At 29.0% G+C, this 22,120-nt stretch overlaps 5 protein-coding genes and 1 pseudogene across 6 annotated transcripts, besides 7 other annotated features; 3 read left to right on the top strand and 3 right to left on the bottom strand.

Annotated features, from left to right (window-relative positions):
• Positions 1-1,018: 1,018 nt before the first annotated feature.
• Positions 1,019-1,210: a mobile genetic element.
• A 1,059-nt stretch (positions 1,211-2,269) lies between these two features.
• Positions 2,270-2,306: a mobile genetic element.
• A 1,322-nt stretch (positions 2,307-3,628) lies between these two features.
• Positions 3,629-3,665: a mobile genetic element.
• A 745-nt stretch (positions 3,666-4,410) lies between these two features.
• Positions 4,411-5,470: a mobile genetic element.
• TVAGG3_0718820 lies at positions 4,456-4,601 on the bottom strand (annotated as a pseudogene). The gene has a single exon. A coding segment is annotated over exon 1 (146 nt).
• Positions 5,471-5,913: 443 nt separating the features above from the next.
• Positions 5,914-5,951: a mobile genetic element.
• Positions 5,952-5,986: 35 nt separating this feature from the next.
• Positions 5,987-6,760: a mobile genetic element.
• A 230-nt stretch (positions 6,761-6,990) lies between these two features.
• TVAGG3_0718780 (uncharacterized protein) lies at positions 6,991-8,019 on the top strand (the record flags this gene model as incomplete). The annotated part of the gene is made up of 1 exon (XM_001328331.1): positions 7,004-7,870. One exon carries the CDS (start codon positions 7,004-7,006, stop codon positions 7,868-7,870), a length of 867 nt encoding a protein of 288 aa, XP_001328366.1.
• Positions 8,020-8,354: 335 nt separating this feature from the next.
• TVAGG3_0718770 (guanyl-nucleotide exchange factor family) lies at positions 8,355-11,924 on the bottom strand (the record flags this gene model as incomplete). Its single annotated transcript, XM_001328332.2, has 1 exon — positions 8,938-11,918. A coding segment is annotated over one exon (2,981 nt), but the record flags the coding sequence as incomplete, so codon positions are not given.
• Positions 11,925-11,992: 68 nt separating this feature from the next.
• Positions 11,993-13,044, top strand: TVAGG3_0718760 (uncharacterized protein; the record flags this gene model as incomplete). The annotated part of the gene is made up of 1 exon (XM_001328333.1): positions 12,124-12,783. One exon carries the CDS (start codon positions 12,124-12,126, stop codon positions 12,781-12,783), a length of 660 nt encoding a protein of 219 aa, XP_001328368.1.
• Positions 13,045-13,307: 263 nt separating this feature from the next.
• On the top strand, positions 13,308-15,698 carry TVAGG3_0718750 (uncharacterized protein; the record flags this gene model as incomplete). The annotated part of the gene is made up of 1 exon (XM_001328334.1): positions 13,849-14,808. One exon carries the CDS (start codon positions 13,849-13,851, stop codon positions 14,806-14,808), a length of 960 nt encoding a protein of 319 aa, XP_001328369.1.
• Positions 15,699-16,726: 1,028 nt separating this feature from the next.
• Positions 16,727-19,292, bottom strand: TVAGG3_0718740 (uncharacterized protein; the record flags this gene model as incomplete). Its single annotated transcript, XM_001328335.1, has 1 exon — positions 16,939-19,278. One exon carries the CDS (start codon positions 19,276-19,278, stop codon positions 16,939-16,941), a length of 2,340 nt encoding a protein of 779 aa, XP_001328370.1.
• A 2,449-nt stretch (positions 19,293-21,741) lies between these two features.
• Positions 21,742-22,120: part of a mobile genetic element that runs on past the window's edge.

Here is a 22,120-nt window from a genome sequence, read left to right as displayed (position 1 = left end):
ACACAATAATTATGAATTCAAATCAAACAGAAATATATGAATTTTGGGGATATGATTATAATAATATCACAATACCTAAATCTGTAATAGCAATCAGAGAAAATGCATTCGAAAATTCAACACTTACAAAAATAATTTTTGAAGAAGATTCTAATCTTCATTCAATTCAGAGTTCTGCATTTAGGAACTGTTCGTTTATCACAACAATTAACATTACATCTCTAAATATAAGTATAATTTATATATTTTGTTTCAAAGATTGTATCAATTTAACATCTATCTGTTTATCAGCTTCAAATTTAATAATATTAAATAATGCATTTGAGAATTGTTTTAAATTAGAGAAAGTGAACGGAATTTTCAGTATTCCAGAATTTTGTTTTTCAGGATGTAATAGTTTGAAAGAAGTAAATATTCATCATGGTTCAAAATACATTGGATATAAATCATTCGAACACTGTTATTCATTAGAGAGTATACATATTCCATCATCAGTTCGTGTTATCTCAGATTATTCTTTTATCGACTGCAAGAAACTAACAAGCATCATCTTTGAAGCAACTAATTCATTAGAAAGAATCTTTATTAATTCATTTTCAGGATGTGAATCTCTCTCTTCTTTAAGCAATTTTGAATCAAACAAATATAAATGTGACAATAATACAATATATTTCAATAATAATAATAATCAAATTCATCTTATTTATCATGCAATTAATTCAACAGAAACAGTTCTTATTGTTAATTGTGATGTTATCTGCCAGTATTCATTTAATTACAGCAAAAATATTGAGAATATTAGTATCTCAAATAATAGTGTTTCTCTTATTGAATCATTTTCATTCAATAACTGTATTAATCTGAAACATATTAATTTCCCAATATCTCTCCAAACAATTCATCCTAATGCATTCAATCAATGCAATTCTATTGAGTGTCCTATCATTGAGAACAATTCAATCAGTTATATCAAAACGATTGAACAATCTGGAATCAAACGAAATACATTAATTAAATGTAGGGCTGTACAAGATTTAAAAAAACATTGCCGGGTTACCGTAGAGGCCTAAAAAAATCGCGCCTCGGCGGCAAGCCGCCTCGGCATTAAGAATGCGCATCTAAATTTTTATATGTCCTTCTTTCTTTTATTTTTCCCTTCCCTTCCTTTTCTTTTTCTTTTTTTCCCTCCTCTTGCTCTCATTTACCTTTTTTTTCCTTTTCTCATCATTTTTCAAAATTTAAAATTTTTATCAAAATCTTGCCTATAAAAGCAGATTATGGAACCTTTTAATGCCTCTTAATCAATATTATACAGCATAAAGCATATTAAATGAAAGTAATTACGTATAAATTTATTTTATTATCTTATTTATTAATTCTTTAGCATGTATTGTTTAATATTAACTTTTCTGTACATTAAATATGATATCTCCAAAGTATGAATGCCTTGTAACGAAACGAAAACTTAATTTTATGTTGAATATTTGTCACAAACATTAGATTATTAAAATATATGTTGGATATCCCTTAGTATGAGACTTCATGACTCTTGTTGTCTAACGTGAGCTTTGGATTGCAAGCTTGCTACAGCACATAAGTATTTTGTGGTTAAAAAAACCACATGAGCTTTAAAAACTATAAAACCAAAAATAATTGTTATAATTTAAATGAAGAAGTAATTTAAAACGATTTTATTTATGATCAAATTTTTTATATTTTTTTTGATCAAATCCATTTTAATAGAATTTATATACTATTCATCTATTAGTAAACACTACCGTATATTATTTTTTAAGCTATCTTATTTTTTGAACTTTTATTCAAATCTTTGGTCGCAAGAAGAATTGCATGATAAATAAAAACATTTAATCAAAATCAATTTTATTTTTCATATTCAAATGGACTGAGTGTTAACATTTAACATTTTTTGCTAATTGTCGTCAAAAATTAGGCGTAAAGCAAAAATTGATATTTCATATGGTTTTATGATAGATAAGCATTATATTCCCACTCATTATATTCGTAAATTTTGAGGTTTATCCTTCGCTTTTAAGATCATTGAATTTGATTTTTATATAAAATAGTTATATATTAGAAAATAATATGAGTTTATGTGATATTATTTTTCAGAAGATTTCATTCTATATGCCTATGAAAAGTACTCTCCAAACTAACTTTTTCCTAATTATAATTAAATCTAGAATATTGTATTATGCTTAGTATTATTTCATTTTTCTCATTCAATTTAGAATTTACAAATGTCAAAAAATTGAGAGCTGTCACTTTTGATGAATTTCTGTTTATTACAGCATTGTTATTAATAATGAAAAATAAAGCTTATTTCAATGAAAACTGTTCTGCAAATTTATTTCACTTTTGACCTCACTTTTTCCGTAATTCAATTTTTTTACTTTTAATATTTTAGATCTTCATAATATCATTTGAAAAATTAACCATATAAAAAAATCAAGTTATCAATTCACTTTTTCCGTAATTCAAAAATCAAAAATATAAATAATATATCTTTTTATCAAATATTATTATTATATTCTATGAAAAATGAGGTCCGGAAATTTTGCGGATTCCCGTAACTCAATTTTACGGAAAAAGTGCAGTAAACTATTCAAAATACGGAAAAATTGGTGTAAACTAATGATTTTACGGTAAAATCACGGAAAGTCCCGGAAGAATATATGTGCCTATATGAAATTATACAAAAATGAATCAAACGCATTTTAAAAGATTGTTCTTGTATTATAAATGCTATTCGCAGATTTATTTGTTGAAGAAAATTACCAAATTTTTGCCGATTTACAAAAAATGATTTACAAAGCATATTTTTATAAGGCTTTAAAAATCTTTAAAATGTGACCGGTGACGGAAATCCATGGTAACCAACCGCGGTTCCCGTTTGGAATGCCATAATTAAATGTAGATTAATTAATGTTTCTCATGGAATTGATCATCAATTATATCGTCGCAATATATTGGATTACCGAAGACGATAGCTCGCAAAATGAATAATAATAACCATGTATTTTTAATTCTATTGAACTACATCATTTAATTTTAAGTAAAAAATAAGTTAAAACTCGCTTATTTTTTCAACAAATATCTCCATTCTCAAGCTTAATATGTAAGATTTACAAGTGGTATCAATTCTATTTTTCCCATCAATGCCGTAACATTTTATCAAAAAATTATCATCATTCTATTTCAAAAGGTGTATTTTTGTGAAAAAACACTTGAAAGAATTTCAATGTGCTCACAAAAATATAATTTTTGTAATAAAATTTAGTCTTCATTACCAATATGTATTATTTCTGTTCTTCTTAAAAAGTAACAAAATTACCATATTAGTTCAATGTCTTGCTAAAAAGATAAATTTATGAGATTGCGTTGCAATGGATTGAGTTTATGATTTTGACTTCGCCAAAAAAAATTGACTTGAAATAAAGGATGAAGTGAAATTAATACGATGCTTGTATCAAACATAAGGAGCTACTTAATACAATATTTACTATATTTACAAATTGATGATATGAATTAAGATTTTTTCATTATACTGTAAAACATTTGGATTTTTTCGTATTAATTAATTTACAATAATATTGACCATTTGAATGTGTAATAAACAGAAATTCATCAAAAGTGACAGCTCTCAATTTTTTGACATTTGTAAATTCTAAATTGAATGAGAAAAATGAAATAATACTAAGCATAATACAATATTCTAGATTTAATTATAATTAGGAAAAAGTTAGTTTGGAGAGTACTTTTCATAGGCATATAGAATGAAATCTTCTGAAAAATAATATCACATAAACTCATATTATTTTCTAATATATAACTATTTTATATAAAAATCAAATTCAATGATCTTAAAAGCGAAGGATAAACCTCAAAATTTACGAATATAATGAGTGGGAATATAATGCTTATCTATCATAAAACCATATGAAATATCAATTTTTGCTTTACGCCTAATTTTTGACGACAATTAGCAAAAAATGTTAAATGTTAACACTCAGTCCATTTGAATATGAAAAATAAAATTGACTTTGATTAAATGTTTTTATTTATCATGCAATTCTTCTTGCGACCAAAGATTTGAATAAAAGTTCAAAAAATAAGATAGCTTAAAAAATAATATACGGTAGTGTTTACTAATAGATGAATAGTATATAAATTCTATTAAAATGGATTTGATCCAAAAAAATATATAAAATTTGATCATAAATAAAATCGTTTTAAATTACTTCTTCATTTAAATTATAACAATTATTTTTGGTTTTATATTTTTTTGGATCAAATCCATTTTAATAGAATTTATATACTATTCATCTATTAGTAAACACTACCGTATATTATTTTTTAAGCTATCTTATTTTTTGAACTTTTATTCAAATCGAGTGTGGGACAAACTATCCAGTGTCACTTTTTTATTAACCTTATTTTAAAAAATTAATAAAATAATAATAAAAAATTATTTGAATCTTTTACATTAATTGTTTCTTTTTTAAAAGTACCTTTAAAGTACAATAAACAAGATTTGAATCTATTGATCCTTGTTGCAAACTTGAATATATTGCTTCAAGCATTTTCAAACATTCGACTAACTTTGAGTGTACATATATAATTGTTATACTGAGTACTTTCTATCTGTGTTACTTATTTGAGTCTAAGAGCCATTTGTCAGATTTTCCCGAAATGCAAGGTTAAGATTTTAGCAGCGACTAACTTTGGGTGTACATATATAATTGTTATACTGAGTACTTTCTATCTGTGTTACTTATTTGAGTCTAAGAGCCATTTGTCAGATTTTCCCGAAATGCAAGGTTAAGATTTTAGCAGCGACTAACTTTGAGTGTACATATATAATTGTTATACTGAGTACTTTCTATCTGTGTTACTTATTTGAGTCTAAGAGCCATTTGTCAGATTTTCCCGAAATGCAAGGTTAAGATTTTAGCAGCGACTAACTTTGAGTGTACATATATAATTGTTATACTGAGTACTTTCTATCTGTGTTACTTATTTGAGTCTAAGAGCCATTTGTCAGATTTTCCCGAAATGCAAGGTTAAGATTTTAGCAGCGACTAACTTTGAGTGTACATATATAATTGTTATACTGAGTACTTTCTATCTGTGTTACTTATTTGAGTCTAAGAGCCATTTGTCAGATTTTCCCGAAATGCAAGGTTAAGATTTTAGCAGCGACTAACTTTGAGTGTACATATATAATTGTTATACTGAGTACTTTCTATCTGTGTTACTTATTTGAGTCTAAGAGTCATTTCTACCATAGAACTAGATATTGTCTCTCATTAAATATATATAACTGTAAACTGCTTAATTCATTTATCTATTTAGATAAAATTATATTTATATAAGATTTCATGTTATTATTTCATCTTTATTATTTTTTTATTCCTTTGAAAAGTGACACTGGATAGTTTGTCCCTTTCTCTATTCAAATCTTTGGTCGCAAGAAGAATTGCATGATAAATAAAAACATTTAATCAAAATCAATTTTATTTTTCATATTCAAATGGACTGAGTGTTAACATTTAACATTTTTTGCTAATTGTCGTCAAAAATTAGGCGTAAAGCAAAAATTGATATTTCATATGGTTTTATGATAGATAAGCATTATATTCCCACTCATTATATTCGTAAATTTTGAGGTTTATCCTTCGCTTTTAAGATCATTGAATTTGATTTTTATATAAAATAGTTATATATTAGAAAATAATATGAGTTTATGTGATATTATTTTTCGGAAGATTTTGTGTTCTTCTTCAAAATTTTATTTTTTTATATAAAAGAATCTTTACAAAATATACATTTACTTTAATTAATATTTAAAAACGTGCTCTATCAAAAGTTCCAAAAATTCAATATTTTAGCTTTTCTGAGGTGTCACTTTTGATGAATTTCTGTTTACAACAAATGATTTTGTATTTAATCAAATTGTTATTAGTTTTAAGGGTGGCGGAAAGTGATGTGACCGAATAACAAAAAGTGAAAATAACTAAATAAATATTTGAAATTCTTTTGTTATTGTAGCATACCTAAATAGTATATATAAACAAGTCTTTACTACAAAGTTTGTATAGTCTGAGGTCTTTATCTGGTAGAGAAAGAATGAATGAAAAAAATGAATTTTCAACTATATCTAGTCTCTGGTTATTGAATTAATATCAAAGATACTTAAGGTATGCAATATAGGTACATAAATCTATCTTTTCTATTGAGCAAAACACGTATCTATTAAATTCGTCCAAGATGCAATAACTGATGAGATCTGGAACTACTTATCAAATTTGCACAAAATCAATGTATGAGAATAAATAACATATAAATACCAATTACTTCCGATACTTTTCGTTACAATTTGCTCCCATTCAGAGTTTAATTAGATTTGTATCTAGTCTTTCAATATAAGATAAGGAGTCTTTCTTTATATTTAAATATATATAATCTATTGTTATCTATATTTTATATTGAGTAAATTTTGTGTTTAAAGCTCCAATCATGAGATATTTAAAGTTTTTTACCCCTATCAAACGCATAATTCACAAATTTATCATAGGAGGGAAAACCAAAAGCTTTCATATATGATAATGAAATTATGGCACACATATACTACTATAAATGAGTTTTGTATCCATATAATTTTTCCCAAAAGATATCAAAAATATGACGAGATAATAGCATTTTATTTTTGGTCATTCACTTCACTTTCCGCCACCCTTAACAATATATTTTTACGATATTTAAAGGTTATTTCTAGATAATTAAGAACATTGGTACTTTAATGATAGATAATACTCATTTTTTAAGATTAATTCCAGAAATCAAAAAGGATAACACGCATTTAATCATGAAAAAAAGTATTCAAACTCAAGATAGAATGTTAATGATCATGTTCTCCGAATAATCAATCTGCTGTACGTTTGTGGAAATTTTTTTTCTAAACGTATATAAATTTATTCAAAGTATGAAAACTACTAAGATTAACAAGACAAGCAAGAATAAACCAACTACACCTGATGATTTAGCTGCATTAAAGAAAGAATTAAAGAACGCAATTCAGCAATGTGACTTTGCACGAGCAAAACAGCTTGATGCACATATCAAATCGTTACAAAGACAAAATTCAGATACTGAATTCGAGAAAAAGAAAATGACATCCAAACTCAAATTCAATATCACACGAGAATCTATTGGAAAAGAAATTATTCAGTGCCAAATGAAAGCAAACCAAGAAGAAACTAGAACAATAAATGAGTTTCAGAAAAGAATGCTGAAATTAAAGGAAGATCATCAGAGAGAAAATCAATTATTAGACGAAAAGCTTGCAATTGAGCTTGAGAAGGCATATACTCGCCCAGTTCCAGAAGCAGAGTCAATAAAAACATATGCACAGAAGCAAGCTACACTAGGCAACTTCAATGTTGCAGAGCAAGCAATGGAAGAATACAAAGAGATTCATACTAAAAGTATTCAACAGAGAACAGATGACCTAATCATTAAATTCCACCAAGATCAGATGGTTGTTACTGCAAGGCAAGAAGCACAGCTTGCAAATTGCAATGATAAATTACAGAACGCCTTAAAATCCATTCGAGATAATCTTGCACTTGAGATTAGTAGGAAGAATGGTGAATTAAACTCTGTTTCTTTGAGATTCGGACTTGGACCTTTGAGGGAAGAGTCCATGATCAGGCCAGTCCAAATCAACAATGAAAATTCAGATGTGATGCAGTCATCTCTTATATCGACCGCAAAATCACCGAAGCCAAAGACAACTGGAAGGCTTAGCATGTTAGCTACAGCCAAAAGTCCAAGAATGACTCCAAAATAATTTTGTAGATTTATTTTCTCTATGTTGTAATAAAAAATCATTATTTGAAAAAAGAAATAGAATATATCTATTAAAATGTGTGACACTTCACTCAAGCTTGCGGATGCTATGCAGGGAACAATAGTATATATGGGCTCATTAAAAAATCCGCTAAAGATCTAGGTAAAGATTTCAAAATATTTTTGGAAAAATTCATGGTGTTCACATTTCTAAGATGATAAGATTTATTTGATACATCCAAGTGTGGAGGAAATCTAAACAAAATTAAGAAATTCTCTTATTTGTACTATTTTCTTCATTATGTGATAACAACAATCAAATAATCATTACTTAAAAATGAATCACCATATATTGTATTTTCAAATATATTTCCAAATTTCTTGCGGCTAAATTCCATCAAACCTTATCAATAACAATATATTTGGTTCTTCAATGTATCCTCATAGGTTTTGTTATATAAAAACAAGATGAAAAAGAAATATTTTGTAGTTTTAAGGAAAAACGTAGTATTTAAAAAAGAAAACATGATATATTTTTATTTTCGTAATGATATTCTACATAAAATTTTTTGAATCGCTAATATAATTTCAGAATTTTTGTTTGTTAACAAAACAGAGATTGAAGGAAGCATTTCTATCAAGTGTTCATTAGTAGAAACAGATCCTTCCACAAATATTGATGAATCCGAATTCGATTTTTCAATAAATTTCAAAATTTCCAAAATTTCTTCGTCATTTTTGGAATTTTTGAGGATTTCTGATAGAGAATCGACCACAATATTTGTATATCTCTTCGAAATCTCATTATCATATGTTTGGGACTGATTATCCAAGTATAATTCCCAAATCGAAAGCACTGGCTTCATAAAACCTTTATATTCATCGAAGAATAATTCTTGGCGTTCATTATCAAGCCTAATAAAGAATTTTGCAATGGAATTTCCCGTTTTCGGTTTTAACTCAATGTCACTTTTTCCGAATTCAATGAGCGAATCGAAAACGCTGAAAATTTTTCCATCAGCAATACTCATATTGTTTTCAACGAAATACAACAAGAGTCTTCTTGCTTCAACAAGGTGGAATATATCTTTGGAAAGTATGAATAGCTGTGGTAAATCCTCTTTTTTGACCTGATTTTCACAAATAGACAACATATTCTGCAAAGCGATCTCGGAAAGTGGCTGGTTCTTTGTCTGTGCAGCGCAAATGATACAGAACTTATAGATTTCTGTCAATAATTCGGTATCCAGTGGAAATAAAAGTTGAATTGATTCAAATACTTTATGTGCAGTGGGAGGAAGGAACTTTCCGCAGTCAAGCTCAATTAGGAACAAATGCATGATCCTTAGCCATCGACTGATCATCTCGAAATCTACTAGTTCCTTAGATCCTGGCAAAGTATTTTGAATAACTCTTCCCCAAGACGTCCAAACACCATTGTTAGCATCGTACTTGTCTATAGAATACTTCGCGATTACTTCTAGAGAGTCCATTAAGTAATCTCTCGTTTCTTTGCTCAATTCTTTCGTCATCAAAATTTCTTCATAGAATTGCAAGGCCTGGCAAGCGACATCCCTCTTCTTTATCTGCTGGAAAAATGTCTCCTGCTGTTTAATTAACGCTCTGATGAAGTCTACCGGAAAATTTTCAATATGAGAAAATTTATCCCACATTGCACGAGCAACATGAGCCAATTCGTACAGTACGAGTTGTTCTGTTGACTCTGTTGCTTGGTTTGCTTGAGGGAAACCGTTCAAAATCGGGAAGAAACAGTCATTTGGAATAAATTCAACTACATCATCAGGCAAACTATTAATATTACTCATAATCAACGAAAAGAAAGTACGAGCAGCGCATAGAGCTACATCATTTCGCTGATCTTTTATCAGAGAAACCAATTTACTAAAAATTAATCTCCACATTTCGGAAGTTTTCGCCATTGCTATTACTGACCACATTAATTCGAATGCGGACAATGCGATATTGATATCAGTGGTCTGCAAAGCGAATTCGAAAAAGAGATTTGTCGATAATAATTTGGTTTCTATGTCCAAAAGGAACAACAGATCACCGCAAATGATTTGTACGCATCGGAATGACATGGCAAGAATGTCCTCTTCGTCCTGGAAGTTTTTCGGACTCAATGCGTTGATCAAATACGGCCAACCGTGTTTTATTATTGTTCCTTTTTGAGCGAGAATGGCTTTGATCTGGTCGAGAAGTACGGATCGACCTTGGACTTCGAGTTTTCTTCTACCGGCGAATAATCTTTCCAAAGTTATTAGTAAATCTTCTTCTGTTTCCTTTGTAAAGTCTTCTTGTAACAAACTAACGAAAGTATTCAATGCTTCGTTGGTCGTTTGATGGTCATCTAATAATAAGAGCAAATAACCTTCAAGGGATTGCCAAATGATATGGAATCTGTGTTTGTTTGAGCAGAGTATCTTAACGATGAACGCTAATGGCCATTTCTTTGAATCTGTGTTAATACTTAACAATGCGAGGACAACTTCGATGACTTGGTCGTCGTTTAGCTTCGTAGAGAATATTCCTGTATCAGGGATCCAGTTAGAAGGTATCAAAGCCTGAAAGATTTTTCCCCAATTTCCTACAAACGAAGAAGGAGCATTTTCTATCAGACTTGTAACAGTTTCGAAGGTCGCCGTTTGAATGAACGACTGAGAACTGGCTAAACATGTACAAAAAGTGCAAGATACGGATATTCTTGCGTCATCAATGTTTAATTCGTTGGAAAGCATGATCAGAAATGTTAATGATTGGATACTCAAGTAAATGCACTCATCAGTTATGAATGGAAGTGAAATCGAAATAATCATAAGTAAATCATTCCAACAACTTTGGATCAATTTCTTGATATTATCATTCTTTATCTTATATGACGTCTGAATAAACGAAATGGCAATGTCTACGGGCCCGGATTGGAACAATTCTGTGCCATTTAATTTTCCGGCCACTTTTGCCGATATAGAAATGTCGAATTTTGTGTCCCCAATAAATGAATCGCAAAACGGTTTCAGATTTCTGATGATCGATGTCAAGATATTCGCATTTCTATCGCAATTACTCAGGAAAAGAGGGATAATGTTGACTGATCTCGTGAATGACAACAAGAAGAACTTCATCGGACGTTCGGCATCGACTCCTTTTGGTACTAAATCGTTCAAAAACGAATTTACGATTATTATTGCCTGGGAAGGGGCCTTTTTGATGTATTTTTCGAAGATAGTAACAAAAAAGTCGATGGGTGCTTTCTGGGAAATGGCGATTTTGAGTGTTTCTTGGAATAAATTTGTATAAAAATTCGTAATTATGATGTTTTGAAGCAAATAGAAGGCGAAATCTTGATGTAGAAACTCTAATCGAAGCCAATATGGTTTGTTATGTGCACAAAGTTGTATTAAATCGCGATAAAATACATAAGCTAATTTTTCTGTGTGTTTCTCAATAGTTTTAGGTATTTCTTCAACTAGTGAAAGCGATATATCGATTTCGCGCTTTAATTCTGTAACAATGTTGTTTTTTGATTGGAATATTGCTGTATTAAACTGTTTTAACAATTGTTCAACAGCAGCACGTGCGGATGTGCATACTACTGTATCTTGTGAGTTGCTGAAGTTCAAAACAATTGAAAATATTGATTGCAATGTTGTTGCACCGTAAATATGATCTTGGAATATAGATGTAGTTAATTGAATGACTTTAAGTGATGTATTTTGATCCATTGAGTTCAAATTACCTTCAATAATTCGTACAATTTGCGTAGCTGCATCATCTCGAATAAAATAATTTGATAAAAGAACGCACATGATACATACAAGCGGATTTGATAACTTTGCAGTCTTCTTTGTCTTCAATATGTCTGAAAATGCTTGTATGATTGATGATTTTGAAGAATCGACTGGAATAATGAATTCTGGATCATTTATTTCTTTAAGTGCTGCAGAAACAGAGTTTCTGACATTATCGGGCATCATAAATCCAGAAAATTTCTTTAGTTCTTGGTCAAATTCATCAAAACTTGGGTTCATTTTGATTTGATCTATAAAAATTTAATCGACTTCCTTTCAATTTGTTATCGTTAAAAATAAAAATCATTGTTTATCATTTTTTGGTTCTAAGAAATTTTTTTTGAAATAGATTTTTTTTGTTGAAATATTGATATGTGTTATGTGAATTATATTTTTCATATTTTTTGTAAATTAATTTTGAATTAGTCAGGAATTATATTGAATTATGAGAAAAAAAAGAAGTGGAGGTTTTCCACCCTATGACTTTATATTCCAAATCAATGGATATGCAGATCATGTAACATATAGTTATAATCCAGAAACTAAAAGATATTACCGCACAAACGGTGTATTATATCCACCTGAAGAACACAAGGAACCTAAACAAAAAGCAAACCAACAACCACAACAACAATTAATGCAGCAACAACAAAATCCAAGAGCTCAACAAGAAGGATATCAAAATGAAAACTTTACTGCTCAATATAACCAAGGAAACATGCCACAGGCTCAACACTATCAACAATCACAATATCAGCAACAATTACAACAAAATCAAAGAGCTCAACAAGAAGGATATCAAATAGATAACTTATCTGTTCCATATATTTCCACTTATCTGTTCCAAGGAAACATTGAAGAACAACAGCTTCCAGAAGATGAATTTCTTCCACCACAAGCTTCAACACCACCTAACCAACAACTTCAATTCAATAGTACCGGAGAAAGAGATACTGAAGAAGAAGAAGAAGAACAAAATGAAACAACTAAAACAACTCAAGAAAATTCTGATAATGATAATAATCGACAAAAACTTTTCATAAATGTTCATGATGATATAAATTTATTTCCAGATGATGAAGAACGACCCTTTTGGAATAGATAGAAATTCATGTATGCAGTCAAGAATTTATTGTGAAGAAATAAGTCTTCGGATTGTTCCAGATCCAAACTTAGTTTCAGTTTTTGCTGTTTTGTGTGAGGAAAATTTGAGTACTAACACATTATAAATCAGATTATAAACATGTTATTTAAAGGTTCGCTTTCTTAGTTTACAATTTTCAATTAATTTTATGTTTATTTTAATCATTATATTGTATATAGTCTTGTTATAAACTTTTTTATTTAGTTAAAGCTTCCAATCAGGAACAATTAAATTAATTATATTCAAATTTCAAACCGTTTTGAATGAATTCTTGAAGAATATCAATGTGTTCATTAAGGAATATATAATGGGCTTTTTTATTTTATTTTATTTTCACTGTCATGCTATTAAGATAAATATATGAGATTGCATGCAATGTGTATAAAATGAGTGTAGTAGCAATAATATTAAAATCAACGATAGCCTTCGTTTGGCCGGACCCTAAAAGATTCTATAGAAAACGAAAAGTGACAAAAAGGAAATATAAATGTTATCTTTTTTTTCTTTTCTCGGATAAATAGCTTGGAATACACAACATTTTTATATCCATCGATAGTAAAGAATAATTACGACAGTTATCTTTCACAAATTCTCGAAATAGAAATTCCTGAAAGATTTTCTTACAAAAGTATTCTTATTACTCCGAAATTCCATAACAAGAACAAAATGTTTGTTGTTACTACATATAAATCGCATAATATAAACCTTAATTCCACTCTACAACCAGATAATCAAGAATTTTCGGAATTTCCAGCAAATGTTTCAAGAATTTCTTTCAGAATTGTTACAGATTGGGAAAACTCCGACTATATTCAAGTTAAAATTACATATAAAGGCGACAAAAGTATTACATTAAATAGAAAATCTTATATTTTTCGCAAAATCATATTAGAAGCTCTCAGAATTCTTATTATTCTGTTTTTCTACTATTTTATGAAACATTCACATGCTCCAAAGTTCAATCTTAACCTAATTTTACTAATCAATATTATCTTTTTCAGTTTTCACAATGATATCAACTTGAAAATGGACGCAACAATGAATGACATCATAATCAAACTATACACATATAAAAATTCCAATGAAAAATTAATTTCTTACTCCAAATCGAAACTTAAAGAAAAATTTTACAAAAAAATTGATTTTTCAAAATGCCAATTTTGTGACATTGAAAATGATAAAAACATTAATATATCTAGATCTACAGAACGAGATGTTTGTGTCATGACTAACATTGGGAAATCAGCAGAACCATATTCCGCAATCAGTTTGCGAAGTGTTGGATTTAAAGGAAAAATTTTCATTTTTTCAGACAAAACAATTTCATCTAAATTCGAAAAATGTGGTATTGAATGGATTCCAACTACATTATTTAGTAACATTGGATACGAGGTGATGTATTCTCGATTCTTTATCATTAAAGAATTTATTGAATTGTTTTATGAAGATATTGATCGAATTCTTTATTTTGATTGGGGTGATACACATTTCCAAAGTGATCCATTTACATTTGATGATAAATCTCTTCATGTTAGTGATGAAAGAATCAAATTTGGTAATGAAATGATCAATGATCTTTGGATATCAAAAATAAATTTCATGAAAACAGAATATTTTGAAAACAAAAATATTATTTGTGCTGGATTATTTCTTGGAGATAAAGATTCTGTTTATAAAGCAGTTTCTGTCTTGTTTTCTGCATGGATTTATAACGAGAAGCAACTGAATGATCAAATAATTTATAATGTTTTTGTTTATAGTCATATTCCAAAAGAAATTGACATTAATGTTGTTGTAGATCCAAACTTGGCTTCAGTAGGAGCTGTGATATTTAATGAAGCTAATATTTGGCGCATTGATAAACTCGGCTCTTTTAGTGATTTAGTAACTGGTTTTAAGCCAGCTGTTATTCATCAATATAATAGAAATACAGAACTTACAAAAATGTTTTCGTCTCAATGTCATTATCAAATTAAAAGACATTAAAATATCAGATAATTTTTTACATGAGGTGCAAATTTCTATTGCGTCATATTCGACATTCGAATTTTGTTTTGTTTAATTTCAATTCAAAAATTTGTAATAGGGGTATTGGATGTCTTTCTTATGTTCAAGTCAGAGATAATATATTTTTAGAAAATAACTTTTAAAAATTGATGTGAACATTCAAACAGACACTTTTTTCAATATTAATTTTTTAGTTTTTTCTTATTAATTACGTTTGCACATGAATTGTACGATGAATTTACTATAAGGAAATCTTATAAAGAATGTATATTAAAATTCGTAAAGTCTCTTGTTCAAATAATTGATAATCGATTTGGGAGACTTTACGTAGGAAAATAGGTTAACAATTGACGAAAATTATTACCAACTGTTAATCATATACTAATATTTATAATGTAAATCCATCTGAAGACAATATTAATTTGAATATTCAATGGCATTCAAATTCATAAATCATCTTGATGAGCCTGATTATAATACATGGTTCTTCTTTTTTGGAAGTGGACTTCCTGACATATGGATTCATGAGAGCAACCTCGTATCTGAAGGAAAAAATATTTTTATAGATCATACAAACTTCGAAAATTTTCAAGACAGAATTATAAATATTTTTTATGAGAATGATAAATTTTTGATTTCTTTCTCCTTATTCTTCAACACTACTAAAATTTATACTTTATGCGGTGGTAATATTATATACAATTGTCAGGGATCATGTGTACAATATCGTGTATGTACGGTCAATTCAAAAATTATGGGAGATAGTACTGGATGCCATTCTTATATTCAAATTCAAAATAATATTAATGCTTCAAATTTTGTTATTGAATCTTCATTCACCCAATGCGATGGTGGAGAAGGTACTGTTTTAGATAGTTCCAAGGGGAAAATATTATTTCCTTCAATAAATATTTCTCATACATCTTGTTTGATGAGCGCTCTCTATAAAATTATTAATTCTGCATCTTCATCCGAGGTCAATATGAGCAATTTTTATAACCAATCCGTTTTCTTAGGAGGAATCATACACTATAGCTCATTAAATAGCTTAAAATTTTGCAATTTGATTAATAGCGAACTTATTGATATACCTGATGAATTTCCAGATTCAGATTCAATTGATTATTACGGCTTTGGAAGGAAAGATGGAATAATCTATACATATTCTAATTCTATAGTGAATGTTAATAACTGCTTCTTTCAAAGAAATAAATTTCATTGTCTATTTTGGTCATCTAATGGAGGTAAAATATTTGTTAATGAGTGTCATATTGATGAAGATAATTAGTTTGAGAAAATATTTAATGATGAAGAAAATGTAACAATTGAGAATTCAAAGTTATTATCTGCATTTCAACATCGATATTTGTCAACAGTCCTTTGTGAAGCAGAGAGAGGTTATCTGATTAATGATTGTATTCATATCAAACATCGATGCAAAATAATTAGTCCCAAATTAAAACTTTTTTCCATTTCATTCCATCTTCACTAAAACCAAAAATTCATTGAAAACAAATTCTAAATCAATTAATAAAACTCAATTAAGTACAAAAATAAAATAAAAAAAATGCATCAACATTCAGGTAAAAATGTTTATGTTTTACTTGATGAAAATTAGTTTTGAATAAAATGACCTTAAAGTCTGATCAAACCCTTATAAGACAGTAATGAAGAATTAGCGATTAAATATGATGTATATGAGTACCATGCATCTATTTACAAAGTTGAAAACCTAAAATGTACAAAACAAGAGTGTAGCGATCAAATGATATTTAATATCGATAAGATCAAGTACTTCTTTCAAATCTTCCATAACTGAGTTGATATCATCTTTATTTGTGAAGCATGAGCAAATCGCTTGTAATTGACTTTACAGCACAATCCATCTGCCAGTATAGTTTTATAACTGGCTGATTTTTGAATTCCCTTCTAGTCTTGAGAATTTTAAATTCTTCATAGTTCATTAAATTATGTAGTAATTCATTTTGGTAGTTATCGAATGTTAATACACCTGTTTTAAAGTAGTATGCAAGAAATTAAGTTAGCACTCTCTATAAAATTTTTATTATATAAATAAACAAACAAAATTTTTTTAATATAAAATCTAAATTATTTTCTTGATCTTTCGTTAATTGAATCTACTGAGCTAGTATTTCTTTGTCTAGACATTTTCATTGCTCTCTGTTCTATTGCGTCATAGTTTATTCCCATAGATTCAGCCAATTTCCTTAATTTGTCTGAAGAAGTTCTCTTCAAACCAGCGTTGTTTCCCATTGTTGTTTCCAACATCTTTTCTTTTTCCATTTCCAGCTGAACTCTCAATCTTTGGTTCTTCATTCTCATCATTTCTCTTTGATTCTGCATATTTTGTAACTGATACATTCTTTGTTGGTATTGTTCTTCTTGTTCTTTGAGGAGTTGTTGGCTCTGTCTTTCTCTTCTTTCGAGGATGATCCTTTGGTCTTCATGTTTAAGTTCATTCAGTGTTAGTTCTGAGAATCTGTGTCTTTTTCGCTCAATTTCTTGTTGTTTTTGAGCTTCAATTGATTTTTGTTGAATTGTCAAAATTTTTTCTTTTTTTCTTTGTTGATCATTTTGGTCAATTTCTTTCTTGTTCTGTTTCGCCCTGTTTATCTTAATTAGCTCTCTTTCTTTAAGTTCTGACCTCTTCTGCTCTCTTTGTTCCATGATCTTTTCAAATTCTTTTTCTTGTCTCTGAATTTTTTGTTCAGTTTTTTCACGTTTTTTGTCAATTAATTCATCAACTTTTTTCTGGGCTTCTAAAACTCTTTTTCTTTCTTCTTCACTTCTCTGTTGTGATTTGATTCTTTGTTGTTTGAGTTCTTGTGTTTTCATCTCCCGAAATTTTCCCATTTTACTTTGTTCAAAAAGTGACTTTTCTAAGAAATTTTTTTCTTTTTCTTCCCTTTCTTTTCTTTCCAAATCTTCGGCCATTATTTTGTGTCTTTGTCTTTCCAATTCAATTTCTTCAAATTTTCTTTTCCTCTCAATTTCTTCTTGTTGTTTCTTCTGTTCGAAACTGTCTAGTCTTTGTTTGGTCTGTTCAACAACTAATGCGTTTTTCATCGTTTTTTGGTTGATCAAATTTTCTTTTTCTTCAAAAACTTTTGTCACTTTTTCATCTTCTTTCTTTTTCTTTTCTTCGATCTTTTGTTGACGTAAACGATTGAATTCTTCCATTCTTCGCTCTTCCTGCTCTTGAATTTCATCGTTTTTGTTCATCATTACTAAAGAAAATATAACTTGTTCGACAGACTTGTTTCTGACATGTTGTAGCTTGGCCATTCTTGCTCTTTCAAGTTCTATGAAGTTGTCGTTGTTGTTTAGTTCAGGTGGAGCAGATCTTGTCATCATGATCGTATTTTGTTGGTTCCTTTTGATCAATCTTTGACGTTCTTGAGCTACATCTCTAATGGCATTGTCAACTCTGTGCTCCAATTTGGATTTTACGATACTTCGGAGTTCAGAATCTTCGTATTTCGATAATTCTTGGTCTGATGGATAACAGAGGTCTGAGAATGAGATTCCAAGATTCTTCATGGCACTTTTAGATATTGGCTCTGTAATTTTTGAAGGATTTGTTGGATCAAATTCGATAATTGAGACTTCTTCTTGAGGTTCCTTAGATTTTTGTGAATTTCCATCGTTATCATCGTTATTTGTAGCGCTGTTTGGTGATGAACTGCCTGGAGAACGAGATAATGAGGAAGAATTTTCATGTAATGAAGAATTTTGAAGTTCTGTAGGAGCACTTTGAGTAACTGGTGGTAATTTGTTCATTTGAGATTGTGAATTGCGTTTCTGTGTCAAAGGTTTTTGAATTAATGGTTTTAATGGAGTTCTTGAAGGAGCATTAGTATAAATTAAGTCATTTTGTGGTACTTTTTTGACTTTTATCTTTGGCTGTTTTGGTTGTGTCTCTTCATAAACACTTGTATCTTGGGCAGTTTGAAATTTGAATCCGTCTTCGTTTTCACGCTCTTTTGGAGAGTTAATCAATGAAGACAAGGTTGGAAGACTCTGTTGTTGATGCTGATGGTCATTTGACAGTGGTTCTAATTTTTTCTTTAATGAAGGTAAAACTGGATGATTTTGTGAAGATGATGATTGAGGTCTGGATTCTGATTCTTCTTCGGCATTATTTGCAGGACTGTCATAAATGTTATCGTTAAAATTCTCATTATTTAGTCTTAATGAGTCTTGATAGAAGTTTTCTTCATCAATTTCTTCTTCGTGCGTAATTGGAAGATTCAGTGTGTCATTTTCTGTTGTATAGTTTGTTGAATTCTGTGTATCATCAAAAAAAGAATCATCTGAAGAGACATTCTCTGACTTTTCTTGTATTTTTCGAGGAATTTCACTGAAATCTTGGTTTATTTCACCATTCATCTCATCATCGTCCGAAAAAGAATCAAAATCATCGCTCATTTTTTTAATTTTTGCTCAAAAAGAAAATAACAGACAATAGTTTACATTTGTATTCAATTTAGAACAAAAATTTAGACAACCCTCTATTTTTAAAATACCAAAGACATGATCACATTTATTCTCAAATGAATTGTGAATCAATAATTAAAAAGTGTCATTTATTGTTCGTCTCAATCCCAATTTGCTGGACCTGATTACGATATATGGTATTCTTTCTTTGGATGCGAATTATTTGACGTATATATTAACAAGAATGAAACTATTACTTTATCAGGTAATTTTTTTATTGATTACACAATCTTCGAAAATTTTTCTAACCAAAGTGTTATATCAACTTCTAGTCAGTCTGAAGATATTAAATTGCTCACATCTCGATCAACTTTTATCAATCCATCTAGTCAATTCTATGGAAGCTCAATTTATTTCTCAAATAGAGGAGAATGCATTCAATATAAAATATGCAGCTACCATGCAAAATCAAATTCAATAGATTACGGTGCAGCACACTCTTCAATTCTTGGAGCCTTAAAAAGTATTATTTATTGCTCTTCTTTTGTTGAATGTTTTGGTGAATGTTCTGTATTATATGATTCAAGTTCTGAAATAAAATTTTCTTCATTAAATTTATCTCGCTCAATCTTCTATTTTATACCAAATTACTCATTAAGTGGTCCATCATCTGTAAATATGAGTAATTTTTGCGATCAAATATCATTGATAGTATTCTTTGAGTATGTATCCCATAAATCTTTTTTAGATTTTTGCAACATTATAAGAAATCAATATGATGAATCACATTTTGATCAATCAACGGTAGAAGGTTTTAATCATTTTTTTTTCTAATAAGTTTGGATCGATAAGTTCCTTGGCTTCACACTTATATATCAGTAATTGTGTATTTAAAGAGAATTCATACGAAAGTTTGTTTTGGACTGATTTTGAAGCAAAAATATTTATAAATGAGTGTCATATTGATGCAAATAATCAATTTGAGAAATTTGGAAATAATGAGGAGAATATAACAATTGATAATTTAAAGTCATTATCTGTATTTCAATACCGACATTTGTCAACAGTCTTTTGTGGAGCGGAGAGAAATTATCTGATTAATGATGCTATTCAAATCAATCATCGATGCAAAATAATGAGTCCTAAAATGAAAATTTTATTTCCATTTCATTCTATCTTCAACAAAGGAAATGAAAAATCTAAAAGGATTTCTCATTCCAATAACAAAACGCAACCAAACAATAAAAATAAAATTAAATAATATTTCCTGCCAGATATCCACTCAAATCATAATGTGCATCTTTCAAATATTACATAACTGAGTTGACTTTTTGGGAAAATGCATTTCCAAATGGTAACTCTTTTCTTCAATGCTTAAGTTGCTTCTTGAAAAATTAAATCCTAAACAATGTTTACAACTATTTAATTTTTCAACTTAACGTTTCCAAATTGTGAGGGTCCAAAATATCTGACCGGTTCAAATTGGGTTTTGAGGGAATTTGTAAATTCTATCGTACTCATTTGTGAGAGGTTTTTTGCATTAAAATATTTTTGCAATTGTGTCAAAAATAAAGCAGCAAATTTGATTGTTTTCGTGTGCATTCGAAAATTTATCATAAGATCGACATCTGAACCCGTCAACAATTTTTGAACCCGAAAAATTTGGAAACTTTACACTCAAAATTGATGTAGACATTTTTAATTTTTCAATATGTTTTTAAGTTTTTAAGATATCTCTTGATAATTACTTTTGCACATTAATTGTATGGTAATTGAACTATAAGGAAATCATATAACGAATGCATTTGACAAAAATTATTATTAGCACTTAATCATATACTAATATTTATAATTTAAATCTATATGAAGATAACTTAAATTTGAATATTCAATGTCATTCAAATTCTTAAATCATCTTGATGAGCCTGATTATAATACATGGTTCTTCTTTTTTGGAAGTGGACTTCCGGACGTGTGGACTCATGAGAACATCTCTTATATTTATGGAAAAAATATTTTTATAGATCACACAAATTTCGAAAATTTTGAAGACCGAATTGTTGGTATTTTTTCTAATAATGATAGATTTTTGATTTCTTTCTCCTCAGTCATCAATAATACCCAAAATTTTTGTTCTTTAAATGGTGGTAATATTGTTGCATGCTAAGTTCGGTCAAAATGTAAACCTCTCAATTTTATCGTCGGGGGAAGTAACTCAATTCCTTCAAAATTATTCTTTAAATATTGAATTTAAAGTTATTTAATTTGGATTATAAATAAATAGGCTAATACAATATTTAAAAATGAGAAAAAATAACTTTTCAAAGAACTTTTCATAATCTCAAACAAAATTTTTTATTCAATAATTATATAAATTAATTAACATTCATAATGAAATTGGATTTTTTTTTATAAAAAATTGGTCCTACTTAACTTTTTGAGAGAATTTGGCTTTCTCGTAAACGAAAAAGGGGATTTGACGGAGTCAAATCCCCGCTCACAAAAAGTGGACTTTACATGTCAAATTTTATATGCATGTAATGTCCACTTTTATGAGTTTTAGGAAGGAATTGGAAGCCATGAGTTACTGACATTGCATCAGTATCTCATCGCCTCCAATTCCTTCAAAAAATGGGAGAAACTTTGTCCGAATAGTTTAACATTCGGACAAAGTTTCTCCCATTTTAAGAAGGAATTGGAGGGTAAGAGATATACATTCATATGGTATATCTCTTACCCTCCAATTCCTTCTAGAAAGTGTCCAAACTTTGGGTTAATTGCAAAGTATTAACCCAAAGTTTGGACACTTTCAAGTGGAGATGGAAGGCTTTGG

Source organism: Trichomonas vaginalis, chromosome III, assembly GCF_026262505.1.
Source record: "Trichomonas vaginalis G3 chromosome III, whole genome shotgun sequence".
Lineage (NCBI taxonomy): Eukaryota > Parabasalia > Trichomonadida > Trichomonadidae > Trichomonas > Trichomonas vaginalis.
Note: the sequence above shows the minus strand (reverse complement) of the source record. Positions and strands in the feature narration are given on the sequence as shown.